Source organism: Lacerta agilis, chromosome Z (genome assembly GCF_009819535.1).
Source record: "Lacerta agilis isolate rLacAgi1 chromosome Z, rLacAgi1.pri, whole genome shotgun sequence".
NCBI lineage: Eukaryota > Metazoa > Chordata > Lepidosauria > Squamata > Lacertidae > Lacerta > Lacerta agilis.
In genome coordinates, this window is record NC_046331.1 from 17,539,080 (window position 1) to 17,557,647 (window position 18,568).

General features: G+C 45.2%; 1 protein-coding gene across 1 annotated transcript; it reads right to left on the reverse strand.

The window, feature by feature from the left end:
* Positions 1–1,090: 1,090 nt before the first annotated feature.
* Positions 1,091–17,758, reverse strand: ARR3 (arrestin 3). The gene is made up of 17 exons (XM_033138105.1): positions 17,525–17,758; positions 14,787–14,838; positions 13,598–13,628; positions 12,955–13,015; positions 12,533–12,577; positions 11,547–11,746; positions 10,423–10,482; positions 10,054–10,121; positions 8,477–8,612; positions 7,189–7,273; positions 6,987–7,059; positions 5,832–5,969; positions 4,907–4,990; positions 3,846–3,869; positions 3,500–3,552; positions 2,982–2,992; positions 1,091–1,575 (listed from the first exon to the last, which is right to left on the reverse strand). The coding sequence occupies exons 2-17, from the start codon at positions 14,801–14,803 to the stop codon at positions 1,474–1,476; spliced, it is 1,188 nt and encodes a 395-aa protein (XP_032993996.1). The 5' UTR covers positions 14,804–14,838; positions 17,525–17,758; the 3' UTR covers positions 1,091–1,473.
* Between the last annotated feature and the right edge of the window lie 810 nt (positions 17,759–18,568).

Genomic DNA, 18,568 nt, shown 5'->3' on the forward strand with positions numbered 1-18,568 from the left:
ACTCCCTTTCATTGCAGGTTTTTAAGCAGAGGTTGGATAGCCCCAGGTCAGATTTTTTCACTGTGATTCCTCCAGTGCAGGGGGTTGGACTGGATGACCCTTGGGGGCCCTTCCAACTCTACAGTTTCTATTATTCTATGAATTCTAAATTCTTTTTTTTTCTCCCTCCCCCATGAATTCTAAATTATGAAAAGAACTTCTTTCAGAAAACTAGGGTCAGGGGGGAGGCCCAAATGTCTTGATACTTTACATGTGCTTTAGAATTTTTTCCTTTAAAAAAAAAAAGTGTGGGTACCAGGATAAAGTGATAAATGTTTTTGTGGTTGTGATTTGTGGAGGATTGACTTGGTCAAAATCCAGCGCTGCCGCAATCTCAACCCATGTGTTTCAGTCCTGCTCTCTAGGCAATAAAGAAACATGTCCACACACATAGCTTATTTATTTATGTGTTTCTTTTAATGTCATAAAATTTATACACTGCTTGATTGTTTTAAAAACAAAGAGAACAAATAGCTGCAATGGGTAAACCTGGAATCTCCATCCTTCAAGGGCAGTCTGAGGACTTGGCCACACTTTCACTTGACCTGCGTTCCGATTGTAGAATCATAGGGTCAGAGAATTGTAGAGCTAAAAGGGACCTCCAGGAGTCATCTAGTCCAAAGCCACGCAATGTAGGAATCCTTTAATTGTGTAGAAGTTAATTCTGGGTCTGAGAGCTTTTCTAGTCATTCTGGGCCTTGCAAAAACCCAATTGTCGCTGAATTAAGCAAAGCCTCTCTTCATCTTGTCTACAGAAGATCTGGTTCAGCAGGTCAGCATGGGGTTTTGTAAGGCCCTGAATGATGAAAAAAAAAGCTCTTGGATCTGAGAGAATAAATTGGTGCATGATATAATCATAAGAAGAGCCTGCTAGATCAGGCCAATGGCCCACCTAGTCCAGTATCCTGTCCACACAGGGGCCAACCAGATTCCCCAATGGGAAAGCAGCAAGCAGGATCCAATGCACAAGAGTCCTGTGGTTTCCGGCAACTGGTATTCAGTACCATATCTGCCTCCATCTGTGGAGGCAGAGCATAGTCATCATGGCTAGTAGCTATCAACAGCCATATTCTCCTCCATGAATTTGTTCAATCCTCTTTTGAAGCCATCCAAGTTAGTGGCTATTACTGCCTTCTGTGGAAGAGAGTTTCACAGGTTAACTATGCCCTGCATGAAGAAGGACTTCAAGTACGCGGCATGATCAAAATGCAGGTCAAGCGAAAGTGTGGATGAGCAGCAAGACTGAGGACTCAGTGCCACAGCAGTTTGGGGTTTTTGTTTTGAAAGGTGAGAGCAGCAAGCTCAGCAAAAACTACCACATCACTAATGCAATACATACTCTAGAGAGAAAACATGTTTCTGTGGGGATAGGTGTGGGAAGACACATGGGAAGGCTGTCTAAGGTTTCTTGCACTGGTCTGGTGGGTCGTGCCCTTAGCTCTCTCCTTTGTCTTCTTCTTCCTTCTCTTCCTCGTCGTCCTTCTCCCCTTTGAGCTTTTGGCGAGCAAATTCCTCGATCACAATATCTTCCTCACTGGAAGAAAAGAGAGAATGAAACAATGTAGGAAGAGCCTTCCTGAATCAGGCCAGTGACCCACCTTGGTCCAGTCAACCTGTTCTCAAAGTAGCCAACCAGATACCTCTTTGGTGGAAACCAACAAGCAGGATCTGAGCAAACCCCACACCCCACCGCTGTGGTTTCCAGCAACTGAGATGCAGAAGCATTGCTACCTCTAGAAAAAGGTGAAGCTTCCAATGGGAGCAGAGGTTGGTGCCCTTGTCTCTCCCCACCCCAGCTGCCTTTGAGGACATAAAATTGTAGCTGGAAGGTATACCAAGGGCCATCTAGTCCACCCCCTGCAATTGTGGTGATCTGTTATTCCACCTATGGTCCTCAGCCCCCATCTAATGTTCCCAAGAGGCTCTCTCAATCAGCTTCCCAGATGCTATTGTTATTAGTTTATATTACTTTATTATATATTATTATTAATATATTATTGTATTCAGTAATATAAATAAAACAGTATTGTTAAAAATATTAATTAATGTTAATTAATAGTGATAATAAATAATGATAGATATTAATATTTTTATTTTATTTTATTGCCCATCCTTTTCCCTAAGATCCTAAAATCAAAACACATCGTTGAAAAGAGTTTAAAACAACTTCTAATAACAATATAAGGTGTGTCCTGAAAATATGCAGCTTGAGTGTTAAGAGCCAGGGCAAAGAGGTGCATCTCTAGCATCCTCTGGAAGCTGCGCAATGAAGGTGCCAGATGCACCTCTGTAGGGAGGGAGTTCCTCGCTTAGGGGCTGCCACAGAGAAGGCCCTCCACCTGCCAGGCCACTCCCCCATCTATGATGGAGGAGGCGACTATCAAGAAGGCCCCCTCTGTCCATCTCAGCACCCAAGAGGGTCTTTAGGGAAGGAGGTGACATTTCAGGTGGATCTATCTATAAGTGACCCCACAAAGAAGTAAAGAAGAATAGCTAGTTACCTCCTTGGAAGAGCAGAACACATAAGTGCAGATATCCAGGATGAGCCATTTGCAGGGTGGAAGAGGAGGGAGGGGAAAGAAGGAAAGGGCAAACCGTCAGTTTTCAGATCCTCCACATGCAAAGCCCAAGAAAGTGTCTTGGGGCATCTTCAGAGACATCAAATTTACAGTGAACAGTCCAGTGGCAGTGAAATGCAGATTGTACAGCCAGTTGAGGTTCAATGCATGTAGAAGGAGGATAGCAGCTATTTACGCCAGTGGTAGAATCATAGAATCAGGGCATTGGAAGCGCCCCCCCCCCCAGGATCATCTATTCCAACCCACTGCAATGCAGAAATCACAGCCAAAATAGTCAAGAACTCCAGACACACATATATGAGAACGCGTGGATATTTTGTATCTCTTGAACAGGCACTCTCTGGAATGTTTAATTTTTCATTACCTTGGTGTAGCTGTTGACGATTCACACATCAGAGGGAGGCAAAATAAAAAAGGTGTACACTTATTAGTCACATTGATAATTATTATTGTTCCTAAAGAACCTGAAATAGAAATGTGTGCAAAATGTGTGGCTGTGTACACACTTCCATTTACTCAGCAACCAGTATGCTCCCACCACTGGCCTGGGACTCATAGAATCATAGAACTGTAGAGTTGGAAGGGACCCCAAATGTACACATGCAACATTAGCCATCCAGTGGTTTCATTAAAAAATAATGCATTTTAATGCAGTTGCCTCCAAAGCCACCTGGATTAAGAAAAATGACAACCCAGTTGTGTTTCAAGATGGTTGTGTGTACACAGCCTGCCTAAGAGAGTTCTAGGGAGGAGGAGGAAGGTTAGGGAATAGGTCCATAGTGCTTCCATCCAGAAGGACTCTTAGAGAATGCCAAGGTGACAAAGCCATGGGGAGGTGTTTATATCTCCCACAACTCTCCTGCACAAAGCCTTTTACTCACCGTCTTCAGGTTTGGGATGCATCAGGACCACAGGCATCTCCACACCAACATCACTGAAAAAGAGATGAGGACAGAGGACTGAATGGGAGACACCTCAGAGAGCAAACAGAAGCTTAGAATCAGAGAATTCTAGGGGCCTCCAAGGACATTCAGTGCAATGCCCAGCAGTGCAGGAATCACGCCTATTTGTTCACACTGTGATTATTTCTAATTGTTCATAATACATTTCCCTCCCTTGAATCGTTATAATTATTGTTGTTTGTTTAGTATGCTGTGAGACTCTTTGCAGTGTGGAAGAGTGGCACACAGATGAGGTGATAGCAATGGTCAATAAATTGGGGCTTACCTTGATGTGAGATCTCCCAGGATGCTGCAAAGAGAAGAGGAGATTCAAGGTGGAGGACTGTACAAAGGTGGAAACATTCATTGGGAAGGCTATCCCTCCCGTCCCAGCGTGAGGGCACCCAGGACAATTCAGAGGGTCTGTTGGGAGTCCCTTGGGCTTCCAGTTTTCCATCGCTTAGGGCTTCATGTCAACTCACAGACCAAAGGCAGAGCCTGGACCTATCGTTTGGACCTATATAGACTTCAAGAGACACAGAAGAGCACCCTCTTCTCGCAGTGGTCAACCAGATGCCCAAATGAGCAACCTGAAAACAGGATCTGAACACAAGGGCCTTCTTCCCTCCTGTGGTTTCCAGCAACTCACATTCAGAAGCATTGCTGCAGAGGCAAATTTAAGGGAGTGTGACTGGTTAGGTTGCACTGGGTGCAGAGCCTCAGGGGTCCCGCACCTATTATTTATAATGGAGTGCGAAAGGGGGAGAGGTACTGAATTTTGGCGTTGTACAGGGCACTGCTAAAATTTGAGAACCCAAGATCCACCACTGCATTGCTGTTTCCAGCTGTAGCCATCAATAGCCCTTTTCTTCCACCATGAATTTGTCTAATCCAAGTTGGTGGCCAGCACTGCCTCCTGTGGGAGTTTAACTAAGAAGAACTTTATTTTGTCTGTCCTGAATCTTGCAGCATTTAGCTTCACCGGATGTCCATGAGTTCTGGTGCATTGAGAGAAGGACAGAAACTTTTCTCTTTCTGCTTTCTCCATGCCGGGAATATTTCTATAAACTTACATCATATTGCCTCTCACTCACATTATCTATAAACTAGTAAGCCCCAAATGCTGCAGCCTTTCCTTATAGGGTTGAGCCAATAAAATGTGTCCTTTACAGGGTGCATCCTCATATCTCTTCAGAAATGCAACATTCCCAAAGGGAGGGAGGAAATCAAATAATTTCCAAAAAAAAATAAATCACCCTGGCCAGGCTGGGCCAAGACTGAGCAGGACAGAATAACAAGGCAACATAACCCAGAAATGATAGTTCCTTCCACAGAAAACATCCTCACCCTCCTCTGGATACCATCAGGTTGACTTTCACTGTGTAGGAAACCAGGATCCCGAGAACCTCCTTGTCCATCCCAGGTCTCAGACTAAGGGAGAAAAAACAGGAGACATTCAAACAGAAGTCCTCATAGACAAGAACATCTGAACATAAGAAGAGCTTGGAGGATCAAGCCTGTGGCCCATCTAATCCAGCACTGTCTTCTCACAGTGGGGAACAGATGCACACTATGGGAAACCCACAAGCAGGATCTGAGCATAAGAGCAACTCTCCCCTCCTGTGCAACTCTCCTGCAGCTCGAATCCAGAAAATTTTCTTCTTCCAACGATAGAGGTAGAACATAGCCATTGTGGCTAGTAACATCAGTAACCCTTTCCCCATGAATTTGTACACTCCTCTTTTGAAGCCGTCCAGGTTGGTGGCCATCAAGAGCATGGTTTGTCAATGTGGCACCCATGGGTACATCTGCAGAAGCCTTTCAAGGTGCTCCCAGGGCCCTGCTCCTCTGTCTGCTGAAATGTGGCTTGAAAGAAGCCGTTTTTGACCAATATTTTGTATTTATTTATTTATCTGTTGCATTTCTATTCCGCCTTTTTCTCTAAGGAACTCAAGGTGGCAACCATAGTTCTCCCCATTTTCATTTAATTCCCCCTCCAACAACCCTGTGAGGTAAGCTGGGCTTAGAGGCAGTGACTGCCCCTCCCTAAGGAAGCCCATTGAGTTGCATGGCCAAGTGAGGATTGGAACTCTGGTCTCTCCCAGGCCCTTGTCAGGTACTCTAACCACCACACAAGTGTTTCTCTGGGCCTCAAAAGGTTGGTGACAACCTCACACTTCAGAGAATGGGCAACACATAGAAGGAATCAGTTTCTCTCTCAATTCCCTTCCCCTCTCTGGCCTCCAGTATGCTCCTGAGGGTCCAGACTTACACGGTGGTGGAGGCCAGGTTGGTGTCCTCATGCTTGAGCTTCCCATCCAGGGCCAGACCCCGCTTCTCCCGGTTGTTGCTCAAGCTGGGGGTGATGCTGTATTTTTTGGAGAAGGTGGAATTGGCAGCCACGTTCTCACTGCAGAAGGACAGCAATGGAGGAGGTTAAAGGAGCCCACCTTGACTCAACTTAAAACCACACACCTCAAGAATCTTAGAATCATGGAATCATAGAACTGTAGAGTTGGAAAGGATCTCTAAGACTCATCTAGTCCAACCCCTGAAAATGCAGGAATGGAGGAATCACACCTAAGGATTTTTTGTTATTACAGTGGTACCTCGGTTTACAAACTTAATCCGTTCCAGAGGTCCATTCTTAATCCAAATCTGTTCTTAAACCGAGGCGCGCTTTCCCCAATGAGGCCTCCTGCCACCGGTGCCCTTCCGCCATTTGGATTCTGTTCTTAGACCGAGGTAAAGTTCGCAAACCGGGATACTACTTCCGGTTTTGCGGAGTTCGTAAACTGAATCGTTCGTAAACAGGACTGTGCTTAAACCGAGGTGCCACTGTATTTAAATACAGAAAGTCAGATTTCAGATTGGGGGAAAATGAGAGTTGGGGAAAATTGAAATTGGCGTGTCCTTCCATCCCACATTCTGAACAATGAGACCCATCCCCAAGAAGTTGTAGAAGAATTTCTCTTCCCCCCCCCACCCACCCCACAAAAATAATAATAATTAGGGTGGAGAATTTCAAGAGCTCATTTTGCACACAGCTCTAGTACAACCCTCTTGCAAGGTAGGTTCATCAGTCTTCCCTCCCCCCCCCCCGCCCGTCTCCAGCAAACAGGAATGTCATTATGTGGAGTGAAGTGTTAGACTCATGTCCATGTGTAACTATACAAATTAAACACAGGAAAACTTGAACTCCTCAGACATTTATGAGAGACGTTAGCATTTTCACAATGGGTGTGAAAATGGTCCTGGGGCAGAATTAAAACAAAAGAAGAGACTGCCTGCCTCTGTGCCTCATCATCAATTCTTTTTTGGGGGGGCACACTGATCCAGATTTTTCTCATGATGACCCAAGACCTTGCACAAGTTGAAGACATCTGTGCAAAGACACACTGGTCTGGTTAGAGATCTGTGTGCTTACATGAACTCCTCTGAACAGACAGACTTGGTGTATTTGTCCAGCGAATATAGAACCACATCTGTGACTTGCTCAACTAAACAGAGAGAGAGAAAGAAATTATTGAGGTGATGACATAGAATAATAGAATTGTAGAGTTGGAAGTTGACCCCAGTGGTCACCTAGTCCAACCCCCTGCAAAGCAGGGTTCTATTGGTTCCCTTACCTGTTATTTTGATCTTCTTCACAATCTTGTTGGTGGTGTTGTTGATGTTGACATTAACACCAATTGGATCTCCATGGTAATAAATCTGAAATGGCAGGGGATTGTTGCTGAAGATGGAGAAAAAGAAGGGAAGGGAATCCCAGTCTTCTCCTGGACTCACAACTATTTCTGCAACCATCTCTTGCGCCATTTCGCGTACTACATCTTGCGATGACTGGATTACTGCAATGATCTGGAAGCTAAAGTCATTGCGGAATGCTGCAACACAATTGCTTATGAGAGCAAGGCCTTGTCAGAATATAACCCTTGCGCTCAGAGATCTGTGCTGGCTGCTCATTTGCTATGGGGCCAGGTTCAAGGTGTTGCTATTAATGTGCAAAGCCCTTAACAGTATGGAACAAGTTTACCTGCAATGTCACTTTACCTCTGGCACCCCCAGCCTGCGGTCCTCCAGATGTTTTGGCCTACAACGCCCATGATCCCTAGCTAACAGGACCAGTGGTCAGGGGTGATGGGAATTGTAGTCCAAAACATCTGGAGGGCCGAAGGTTGGGGATGCCTGCTTTACCTCATGTATATGCCCACTCAGCTGCTTCTATCTGCATAATTGGCACCGTTAGAGGTGCCACCTAATCCCTGTTCTTCATTTGTAAGACATTGGTCTTTTAGTGTTGCAGCACTTTAACTCTGGAACTCCCTGCCTATTGACATCATGCAAGCACCTTCACTGTACCCTTTCCAACACCTGCTAAAAATGTTTTGCTTAGTCAAGCCTGTCCACATGTTTAGAATGTTGATGTCTGCTTTTATCTGTTTTTACTTAATTGTTGGTTTTATCTTCTGAATCTTTTATAGAGTTGCTTTTACTGATTAAAAGTTATTGTTTTATCTTTTTCATAAGCTGCTCTGAAGGGTGTTGTTGTTGTTTTTTTAAAAAAAACCCAACTCAGAGGTGTGTTAAATTTTTTGAAATAAATAAATAAATGACGAAATTGATCAGAAAGGCCACAGGTTTGGCCAAATGAACTGACTGCAAATCAAGGTGTGGTTAAGCAATGCACTTGTAGAAGTGGAAGGTACTATGACTTCCCTTGGTCTAGACTTCTGTTGATGCAGCTTAGAACTGCATTCTGTTTTGGTTTTTCTGCTGCTTCACATTGTTGGCTCACTTTAAGGGTCAATATTGTCTCACTAAGTGTGGGGCAAGCCGGAGGGCGCCCCCCCCCCGGAGCAGAGAGACTTGGTGGAGGGGAGAGAATGCCTCAAAAGGCCAACATGCAACACCCACCTCCTTATCCAGAGAGGCCTCCAGGTGCAAAGGCTTATCCGACATCATGAATTGCCTGGTTGTCTCTGACTTTGGGGCTGGGCCTGTCAGGGCAGGTGCAAACTGGACCTTCCGAATCACCAGCCTCACCGAATTTCTGCACAGAGAAGATGTGTGTTATTGAGAGAGGCATTTACCTCTTCCATAGAACTGCAGAGCTGGAAAAGACTCCAAGGGTCATCTAAGCCAAGTCCCTGCAATGCAGAAATTGCATTCAGCTCTTCCAAGAAGAAGCCAGTGGGAGGCAGGTACTTTCATCAATTCCAGAAATCCTCCGTCCAAGTTCAGTAGAAATTAAGAAGAGGCCAAAGATCAGGCCAAATGGGGCCCAGTATCCTGTCATCACAGGGGTTGACCAGATGCCCCAGTGGGAAGCCTCCAAACGGGATCCAAGCTCAAGAGCAATTCTCCCTTCCTGTGGCTTCCAGCAAGGGTTCCTAACATATGACTAAATGTATAAAACATATAAATATACATAATCTATCTTGCTAGAGAATCAGTGTGGTGGAGTGGTTAGCATAGCTGTCAAGTTTCTGATTTGAAAATAAGGGATCAGCAGTCTCACCTATCCTGGGGACAGTCACATGTCAGTGGTGGGCGGAGCCAGAAGCAAAAGTGGGCAGGGCAGCAATGTAAACTCCAAGCAGCCTCGGAGCAAAGAGGAGGGCAGCCATGTGCTCCACGCAATGGAGCCCCATCGTCTTCTTGTCTGAGGAAGCAGCAGCTGCTCAAAGGCAGCCAGGCTCCGCCCGCCAGCTAAGCCTATTGGCCGGCTGAGGGGCTCAGCGGCAACGGATAGGGGCAGATGCAGGGGGAGAAATACACCCTACACCCCCCTGTAAGCACAGTAAACGGCTCCCACTTGCTTTGAGGGCTGAGGCTTTTCTCTCCAAGTAAGCGAGGTCTTCCCACCCAGTCCCTGGCCAGGAGGGGAGGAGCTGCTTCCATTAAAAACGGGATATTTAAGGGAAATAAAAAATAAGGGAGAGCAGCGGGAAACTGCTTAAAATAAGGGAGAATCCCGGGGAAACAGGATACTTGACAGCACTGGTGGTTAGTGTGTCAGATAAGAACCTGGGAGAGCCGGGTTCAAATCCCCCTCCACTTGGCCAGGAAGCTCACTGGGTGACCTTGGGAGTCAGCCACTGTCTTTCAGCTTCATCTACCTCATAGGGTTGTTGTGAGCAAAAAATGGGTGGGGGGAGAACTATGGATGCAACCTTGAGCTCCTTGGAGAAAAAGTTGGGATATAAATGCTAATAATAATAATAGATAACAATAATAGATTGCAAACTGTCTTATTTTCCTTGTTGGTTTTACGTAAGTGGAGCTCAGAGCCTTTTCCTAGAATCACAGAACTGCAGTGTTGGAAGGGACACCAAGGGTCCCCTGATCAAACCCCCTGCAATGCAGGAACCCCCAGCTAAATGTCCCTCCAGCCAATCATTCTATTATTTGGATCATTTATTTTCAGCTGAAGAGCAAACTAAAAATGCTTTGAATAAATGAGTAACTGTTGAAACTTATGCTGGGGTTACCTCTTGTGAATTTTCTCCTCCAGGTTTTCAGCACAGAATCCTTTGACCTCAAAGTCGACCCCACAAGACTGAGGAAAATGCAGAAGAAAGTTGATTAGAGATTAAGGGTGGGTCATGCCTCTGGACTATTAATTGCAATTCTTGATACAAGCACAACCAAGTCCTGAAGTGCCTTAAAAGGCTCATGGTTTTGAGGACGGAAAGCCATCCCATCAGGGTTCATAGAACCATGGGATCGTACAGCTGGAAGGGATCCCTGAGGGTTATCTAATCCAACCCCCTGAAATGCAGGTATCACAGCTAAATTAAGATATGCTTTAATTTCCATTTGCTTTCCAGGTTTCTTGGATGCTTTCGCACACAACTCACCTTTCCAGCATCATCTGGTCCTGGCTGGAGGGTGACAGAACAGGGGAGGTTGGTTGCCATCTAGAGAGAAAATAAATAATATTTTATTTTATTTTTAATGTCTATGCTTTTTCTAAAAAGCAGTTTTTTTCTGGAGCTGCTTGCCCCAAATGATTTGTTGGGCTGGCCAGGATAGGAGGCAGTACGAGGATCACAGTCCACATTTGGAATATTCCACATTTGGAATATACTGTGTACAACCCTGGTTGCCTCTCCTCAAAAAGGAGGTCGTAGAGTCGGAAAAGGTGCAAAAGAGGGTAACTCAGCTGATCAAGGGGATGGAGTGGACTCCCGTATGAGGAAAGGTTGCAGCGTTTGGGACCTTTCAGTTTGGAGAAAAGGCAAGAAAAAGAGGACATGATTGAAGTTTATAAAATGCTACATGGCATGGAGAGTGGATGGAGAAAAGTTCTTCTCCCTCTCTCATAACGCTAGAAGTCACGGACACCCAATGAAGCTGAATGTTGGAAGTTTCAGGACAGATTAAAGGAAGGAATTTCCTCCTGCAGGTGACAGCGATGGCCACCAACCTGGATTGGACAAATTCATGGAGGGCTATTGATGGCAATTAGCCACGATGGCTCTGCTCTGCCTCTGTGGTTGGAGGCTGCAATGCTTCTGAATGCCAGTTGCTCGAAACCCTAGGAGGGGAGAGGGCTCTTGTGTTCAAATCCTGCTTGAGGTATTCCCTTTGGGGCATCTGGTTGGTCACTGTGAGAAGAGGAGGCTGGAGTCTAGGTGGGCACTTGGCCTGACCCAGAAGGGCTCTTCCCACATTCACCTTTCCTCCCAAGGAACCCATGTTGACATATATGGCTCTCCACCTTTCTCACAACAACCCTGTGAGGTGAGGTTTGTTAGCCTAAGAGGCAGTGCTGGTTTCCCAAAAGAGGCCACTGTGAGAACAGGTTGCTAGACCAGGTGGGCCCCTTTGGGCCAGATCCAGCAGTGCTCTTCTTATGTTTTTATGTATACATATAATCATGTGGTTTTTTTTAGGCTATAAAAACAATGATTCCACTGAGGGGGGAAAAGATGGGGGTCTTGCACAGGGAAGAGGAAGATGTGTCATCTGAACTGAGTACCTCAAAGGTGAAGGGGTAAGCATGTTCCCCCAGCTTTTTCATCAGCTTTTCCTGCAAAGGAGTGAGCGTCTTGGGGGCCTGGTCAGGCACAGGAGGGAACATCTGGGCAGTGAGGACATAGATGTCCTTCCGGAAGGTGAGCCCAATAACATCCAGGTCGTCACGGCCATAGCGGAATGCACAGGTCAGTGTCACATACACTGTGGTGGAAGGGGCAGCAGGATGGGGAGAGGAAAAGAGAAGGAAGACATGGGAAGATGGAAGTTGAGAAAGGATGGGGAGGGAGATTATGGTTAGCTGGAGAAAGTTTCTGAATTCAGAGTGTAAATTAAATCTAGAACAGGATTCGTACATGAGCAGGTCTAATGTGCTCTCTCTCTCTCTCTCTCTGTGTGTGTGTGTGTGTGTGTGTGTGTGTGTGTGTGTGTGTGTGTTTTCATTTGAAGATTAACCATCCAATATAACAGAGGAAGAACCACAGAACTGTAGAGTTGGAAGGGACCCCGAGAGTCATCTAATCCAACCTCCTGCAATGCAGGAATCAGAGCTACAAGATTTCCTGGCATCCAATGGGCATCCAACCTCAGTTTAAAACCTCCAGTGAAGGGAGAGCCCACCACCTTCCAAGGGAGTCTGTTCCACTGTCAAATGGCTCTTACTGTCAGAAAGCTTTTCCTGATGTTTAGTTGGAATCTCCTTTCCTGGCACTTGAAGCTGTCGATTTGGGCCCTCCCTACTGGAGCAGCAGACAGCAAGCCTGATATTTGTATCATTTTGCCCACTTCTCAATAGCACCAGAGGCAATAAGGGTGGGAGGGAGGAAGAGGTGGTTTCATGGCTGAGCAGAGTTGCCTTGAACTAAGCCAGCGATTTCTGGGATAAAGTCTCTCCCAAATATTCATGTGTTTGCAATGAAAATTGTTACGGAATTGTTGTCTCCATCCCAAGCAAATAAAATTGGAAAAACAAGACAATGAGAAAATTACCTTTCCGGTCTTTCAGGTACTCTGGGTCAACCAAGACAATCCCATCTGCAAATACATGTAAAAGAGAATCAGGTCAACGAAGAAGGAGAGAGCCAATATGGAGGTGGAGGTGGTAGATCGTAGAATCATCGAATTGTAGAGGTGGAAGGGACCCCAGGGGTTGTCTAGACCAACCTTACGCAAGGCAAGAATTCTATGATCTACAGGCAATAGAACTGTAGATTGGGAAGGGAACCAAGGGCCATGTACATGCCTGCAATGCAGGAATCACAGCTAAAAAAGCCCAGACACATGGGTACTCAAGTTGGAGCTTAATTCCCACCCACCCCAAGACATCAGGTAGACAGGCAATGCCTTCAACCACCACCACCTTTCCAGATGAAATCCAAATGACTCAAGGGGATAGAAAGAAAACCACTCACCGACAGGTTCCACAGATTCCACATGGTCCACAAAATCTCGTTTCCCCAGGTAGATGGATAGCTAGATGGGCAGGAGGAGGGGGGAAAGTGTTTGATCTGCTAGTAAATTTAGTCTTATGGCATCTTACAGCCATCAAAATAAGGCAGGTCCTAAAAACATACACTCCGAGGGCAAAGAAGTGTGTCTTTAGCATCCTCCAGAAGCTGTGCAATGAAGATGCCTGATGTACCCCTGGGGGGGGGGGGACTCAGGGGCCACACAGAGAAGCCCCCCCCCCACAGCCTCTGAGGGTGGAGACGCTACCAAGAGGGCCCCTACCAAGACTTCCAAAGCTCAAATATTTGTTTATGGCACATCGATTTCAGAATCAGTGAGTTGGAAGCATAGGAGCCAACTCCCAGGGGCCACAACAAAATATTTGAGAGGGCCAGGCCCCTGCAAAGTTGATGGGCATTCCCATTCAAATGGTGTGTGGGCACTGTGTCATGTGATTGATTACGCGGGGTGGGGTTGGGCTCACCTGGGCCCCCACAATATTTTATTCAAGTTGGCACCCCTGGTTGGAGGAGACCCAAACAATCATCTAGTCCAACCGCCTGCAATGCAAGAATAAAATAATACATATTTACACAGTAGTCTTACCTTTCCATTGGGGCAGGTCTTCTTGTACACTCTGCCAACAAAAGTATAGGGAAGGGGATGAACTCAAACCATTTTTTTTTTAAATATAGTATTCCATTAAGTACTGGGCTGTATATATTTCTCTCATCAAGACATTTTGGCTAAGGCTAATGAACAGAAAGGAGACAGCAGAAGACCAACTTCCTTGGTAGAACAACAGTTCTAGAAGTCCTAGAAGTATAGAGTTGGAAGGGGTCATCTAGCTCAACCCCCTGCAACAACACCATTTTCGTCTGCCTGATTTTAAATGAAACCTAGCAAACAGAGGTTGGACTAGACGGCCCTCTGGAGTCCTTGCAACCCTAAGGTTCTGTGGCCAGAAGAATGTGAGCAAGTGCAATAGGGTGCTTTTGTTTGGAGGTTGCCGAAATACATACTCTGAGCGTGTATGCGTGTGTATGTTTGCATGGGATTTCTCGAGAAATGTCTGCTCAAGATGAATAGCATAAATTAATTAATCATTTTTCTTTGTTTAGAAAAAGAACATAGGAAGCTGCCTTACACTGAAACAGACCATTGGTCCGTCTAGCTCACTATTGTCTACACTGACCGGCAGCTCCTCTCCAGGGTTTCAGGCAGGGCTGTCTCCCAACCCTCCCTAGAGATGCCATCAGGGATTGAACCTCGGGCCTTCTGCATGCAAGGGCCCCTGGGAAGCTGACTTATAGTGAGTCAGACTATTGCTCCACCCGGCTCAGTATTGTCTGCACTGTCTGGCAGCAATGGCCCTCCAAAGTTTCGGGCCAAGGATTTTCCTAGGCCTGCCTGGGGATTCTCTTTCCCACTGAGTGACTCCTTCAAAGTGACTTAAGATTCCAGTCCTTGTGGCTCTGTGTAAAAGGCCTGACTGAAAGAGCTGCCTTCTTTCTGTGAGTCAGACCCATCGCTACATGTACCTCAGTGTTGTCTACATTGACTGGCAGGAGCAATTCAGGGCTTCAGGGGGGGGTAATCTCTCCTGGCCCCACCTGGAAATGCCAGTAGGGACTGAGCCTGGGATCTTCTCCTGGGAGAAAAGCTAAACATAGTTGAGATCCAAGTTGGGGCACCCCCTCCACCATCCTACTGGGTCCAAGGTGAGTCTGATGGGGTGAAAATGAGCCCAAATGAGCTTGGTCTTTTCACATCTAGCAGGCAAAAGTTGACTTACTTTGACCCATCAGCCATATCCAATTAGTGTAGCAGAAGCAGCAGAAGCAGAACTGTGGAAGAAATCGAAAGGCTAAGTTAGCTATATGGCAAAGGAAGGATTGCCCTTAGCCTTTTTAGTGCCACAGGACAAAAAAAAAGGATTTGCCTCCTCCACTTGCATCCTGCTTCCCTGTCCGCAGAGTCCTATGTTATAGAATCATAGAAATGTAGAGTTGGAAGGGACCCCAAGGGTCATCTAGTTCAACCCCCTGCAATGCAGGAATCACAGCTCAATAATCCCTTAGAGATGGCCATCCAACCTCTGCTTTAAAATCTCCAGTGAAGAAGAGTCTGCCACCTTCAGAGGTTGTTCATTCCACTGTTGAAAAGTTCTTACCATCAGAAAGTTCTTCCTAAGTTTTAGCCGGAATCACTTTTCTTGTCCTTTGAAGCCATTGGTTTGGGTCCTCCCCTCTTGACCAAAAGGAAACAAGCTTGCTCCATCTTGCATATGACAGCCCTTCAGATATTTGAAGGTGAGTATCATATCTCATCTCCATCTTCTCTTCTCCAGGCCAAACATACTCAATTCCCTCCACCGTTCCTCACAAGGTTTGGTTTCCAGGCCCTTGATCATCTTGGTCACCCTCCTTTGCATACCCTCTAGCTGGCCAATATCCTTCTTAAATTGTAGTGCCCAAAACTGGACACAGGTCTTCAGTTGCTCATGTTTTATTACGTTGCCGCTTTTACAATGACATACGCTGTGTTTTTATTTCCCCAGTTATACAAAATCCTTCAAATGAATTTCTATGCCTTAAATGCCTTGTAGAAGACAGGGACCCTGAGATTACCCTGAAAGTAGCGAAATACTGTGTAGCAGCCATAAAGCTCAGAGAACAAGCGGTGTTATCGCTATGAACAGAACCCTAAATGGCAATTTTTAGGCAATATTTTAAATGCCCCGATTCTAATCTATATATTTTTAATGCTGCTGTATACGTGTATATATGTGTATGGTATTTGCTGTGCAAATTTTAATGTATCACTTTTGTATTGTTGATTTAGTGAGTTGGTCTGTGACCGTAAAAATAAATTCATTCATTCATTCATTCGAGGTCTGACCAAGGCAAAACAGAGCAGGGCTATGATTTCCCTTGATTTGGACACTTGACTTTTCTTGATGCTGCCTAGAATGGCACTAGCTTTTTTTTTTTTTTTTTTGCTGCTGCAATACACTGTTGCCTCAAGCTAAGTTTGTGGCCTACTCAGACCCCTAGATCCTTTTCTCATCTCTTGCTATGAGGTGCCCCTTATCCTATGGCTGCACATTTGGTTATTCCTCCCAAAGTGTAGAATGTTCTGCTGATGTAGCCTTGGACTGTATTAGCATGCATGGTTACATCACATGGTTGTCTCATGCTAAGTTTGTAGTCTGCTAAGACCCTGAGATCCTTTTCACACGGACTGTTGTGTCTGTATATGAGTTGCCCAGCTTTAACCTGGGAATTAAAGCGTAAGTATCTATCTTTAATCAGTGGAGTTTCTGCAAGATTAACAGGGATGAGCCCAGCTCCGTAAGCAGGTCAATCTTAACAAGCCGGGAGCCAACTACCGGTAGCAGGTGTCACAATGAGGGGCCCATTTATTCAGCTACAACAAAGACATCCCTCAACACCGGCAAAGCAGCTATGCATTGGCATTGACCATTTCAACGTAGTCTGCGCTGAAATCCCGAACTCTGAAAAAACGAATAGCTTACAGTGCGGTTATTGATGGTATAGTGAGCATTGTATTATAGAAGGCAGTCCTACCCTCTCACAAAGGGCTTGGATACTATCAACCCTAAAAGTCTAAAGTAATAATGATTTTAAAAATTATTTCTAACTGCAAATAGACCAAAGTATGTCAGCGACTTGGAGGTGCAAATGAACTTTCATTTTCTTTTCACAAGGAAACTTTCATAAGCTTTTGTTTGCCTGCCTGTCTGTCTGCCTGCCTGTCTGTCTGTCTATCGGTCTGCTAATCAATCATCTGTCTGTCTGTCTGTCTGTCTGTCTGTCTGTCTGTCTGTCTGTCTGTCTCTCTCTCTCCCCTGACTGGTAGATACGTATAGACAAACAGACATGCCAAACAGTCAGTCTATGTACTGTATCTATCTGTCATCTAGTCAGTCTATCACCTGTTCATCTATCTGTCTATTTGTCTGACTTTCTATCAGTCTGTTCTATTGGTCGGCTGGTCTAGCTATGAATCATCTATCATCTATCTATCTATCTATCTATCTATCTATCTATCTATCTATCTATCTATCTATCGTATCTATCTATCGTATCCATCTATTCTCTATCTATCATCTATTTATTTATTTATCTATCTATCTATCTATCTATCTATCATTCAAGGAATCAATCAATCACCTTCTGGTGCCTATACACCAGCTGAAAAGCGAGATGAGTGCCGCACCCCATGGTCGCCTTTGACTGGACTTAACTATCCAGGGGTCTTTTACTTTTCTCAACTTTTACCTTTTAATCTTTTAATTGTCATCTATCATTATAATTATTCTCTCTGTTTTATAGACATTATAAAATGAAACAATCAAACTTTGAAAAATAATAATTTTCTGGTGCCAGATATATTTATCTAGTTTAGCTTTTAGTGCTCAGAGAGAGACACCCCCTAAATTCCTCTGAGCTCTGCTGGTCACTGCAGTAAAAAAGAAAAGAAAAAGAAGGTCCATCCAAGATGCCTTACCTGAAATCAGGAGAGTCTCTCGAGGTCCACACACCTCTTTGCACCAATCCTGGAAGGCTTCTGACTATTGCACTGGGGCTTTTTATAGCCCCATTGTGGTCCCTCCTCCATTCATTGGGGGTGTAAAGTGTGTGCTTATTTTTGAGGCCAGAATCCTATTAGACTATTAGTTCAGGGGACTCTGGTTGAGTAACAGAGTGGGCTATAAATATGTTTTCTTTGGGAAGACGATTACAGGGATTGAGAAAGCAGGCTCAAGCACCAAGATTAGCCAGGCACAACGGTTCCTGAGATCAAGCCATCGATGTGGGCATCACCCTTCTTTGAAAATGTCCAAAATGTTCTCTTCTATATCACTTAATTGCCAGAGGGGAAGTGAGTCATGCGCAATTTACAACTGTCAGGAGCAATGCCTCAACTCCTTCCACATGTGCTACGTCAGGAACATTTTGGGCATCACATGGCAGGACAGAGTTTGAAATAATTATTTGCCCTTCCAAGCCCACATTCCCAGCATGTTCGCACTCCTGTCTCAGTGACGTCTACACTGGCTTGGTCATGTCCACAGAATGGAAGATGGCAGGATCCCCAAGGGCGTGCTCTATGGAGAGCTGGCTTCAGGTATTAGGCCTCTTGGCAGATTAACTCTGTGCTACAAAGATCATCTGCAAATGTGACAAAAAGGCTGGCAACACCAACTCTGCCATGTGGGAATTCCTTGTAGACAACCACAGGTCCTGGAGACAGACAGTTGGGTCCTGTATGCACAGCACTGACCAAAGGAGGAAATACCACTGGGAGGAGTGCAGAGAGAAGAAACATCATAGTGCATCTCTAACAGTGAAACCGGGAGTCTTCATCTGCCCCAGATGCAACAAAACATGTCTCTCCCATATCGGTCTCTACAGCCACATAAGGCTGTAACCTTCCAACAGCTTGACTTCACTCCCGAAGGTGCATTCCTCCTTTGTCTTCTGAGACAGATGGATGCCAACAACAATAAGTTATAATGGTTCTTTCTGTTCTATATACATTTTTCAAAAG

Excerpts from the sequence above, each read along its gene's own strand:
- ARR3 (XM_033138105.1), bottom strand. Across the intron at positions 11,747-12,532 it reads GTACCTGAAAGACCGGAAAG|TGTATGTGACACTGACCTGT; the intron begins GTAATTTTCTCA and ends CTTCCACCACAG. Across the intron at positions 3,553-3,845 it reads CTGGGAGATCTCACATCAAG|TGATGTTGGTGTGGAGATGC; the intron begins GTAAGCCCCAAT and ends TCTCTTTTTCAG.